This window comes from Eimeria tenella, genomic scaffold (genome assembly GCF_000499545.2).
Source record: "Eimeria tenella Houghton genomic scaffold, Eth_scaff2093, whole genome shotgun sequence".
In the NCBI taxonomy this organism is placed as follows: Eukaryota; Apicomplexa; class Conoidasida; order Eucoccidiorida; family Eimeriidae; genus Eimeria; species Eimeria tenella.
In genome coordinates, this window is record NW_013541939.1 from 374 (window position 1) to 1045 (window position 672).

The 672-nt window shown below is 57.3% G+C and overlaps 1 protein-coding gene across 1 annotated transcript in view; it reads right to left on the reverse strand.

Annotated features, from left to right (window-relative positions):
* Positions 1-420: 420 nt before the first annotated feature.
* ETH_00037185 (uncharacterized protein) overlaps positions 421-672 on the reverse strand; it is a gene marked incomplete at both ends in the record, with an annotated part of 1896 nt that continues 1644 nt past the window's right edge. The window contains one exon of the mRNA XM_013374493.1: positions 421-665. Coding sequence (XP_013229947.1) covers positions 421-665 — 245 coding nt within the window. The remainder of the gene's footprint in view (positions 666-672) is intronic.

Below are 672 nucleotides of genomic sequence, written 5' to 3' on the forward strand. Positions count from 1 at the left end.
AGCAGCACTTGCGGAGCTCTTCTACTTGCTGTTCTCGAAGCTGGAGGGACACAGCTACCCAGCTAGCTAGCTAGCTACCCAGCTAGCTAGCTAGCTATCCAGCTAGCTAGCTAGCTAGCTAGCTGGATAGCTGGCTAGCTAGCCACCAGCAGCCAGCTGGCCAGCGACAAGGATGGAGGGCTAGCTAGCTAGCCAGCTGGATAACTAGCTCGCTAGCTAGCTAGCTAGCTAGCTAGCTGGCCAGTTGGCTAGCTGGCTGGCTAGCTAGCCGGTCGAAGCTAGTTCGCAAGCTAGCTAGCGACAAGAGTTAAGAACTAGCTAGCTAGCTAGCTAGCTAGCTAGCTAGCTGGCTAGTTGGCTCGCTAGCTAGCTAGCTAGCTAGCTAGATTTCAAATAAGTGGCGGTGGGAGCAGCAGCTGGTTATGAGCTGCTGCTTCTGTTGGCCAGCCAGCGCCGCTGCTGCTCTGCTCTTAGCCGCTGCAGCTCGGCATCTTCTTGCTGCTGCTGCTGTTGCTGCAACTGCTTTTGCTGCTGCAGTTGCTGCTCCTGTTGTTGTTGCTGCTGCTGCTGCTGCAACGCCGCAGTTGGAGAAAGAGACCCCTCCGGCGGAAGTGCTGCTGCTGCTGCTGCTGCTGCGGCAGCTGCTGCTGGAAACACAGCAGCGGCTGCAGC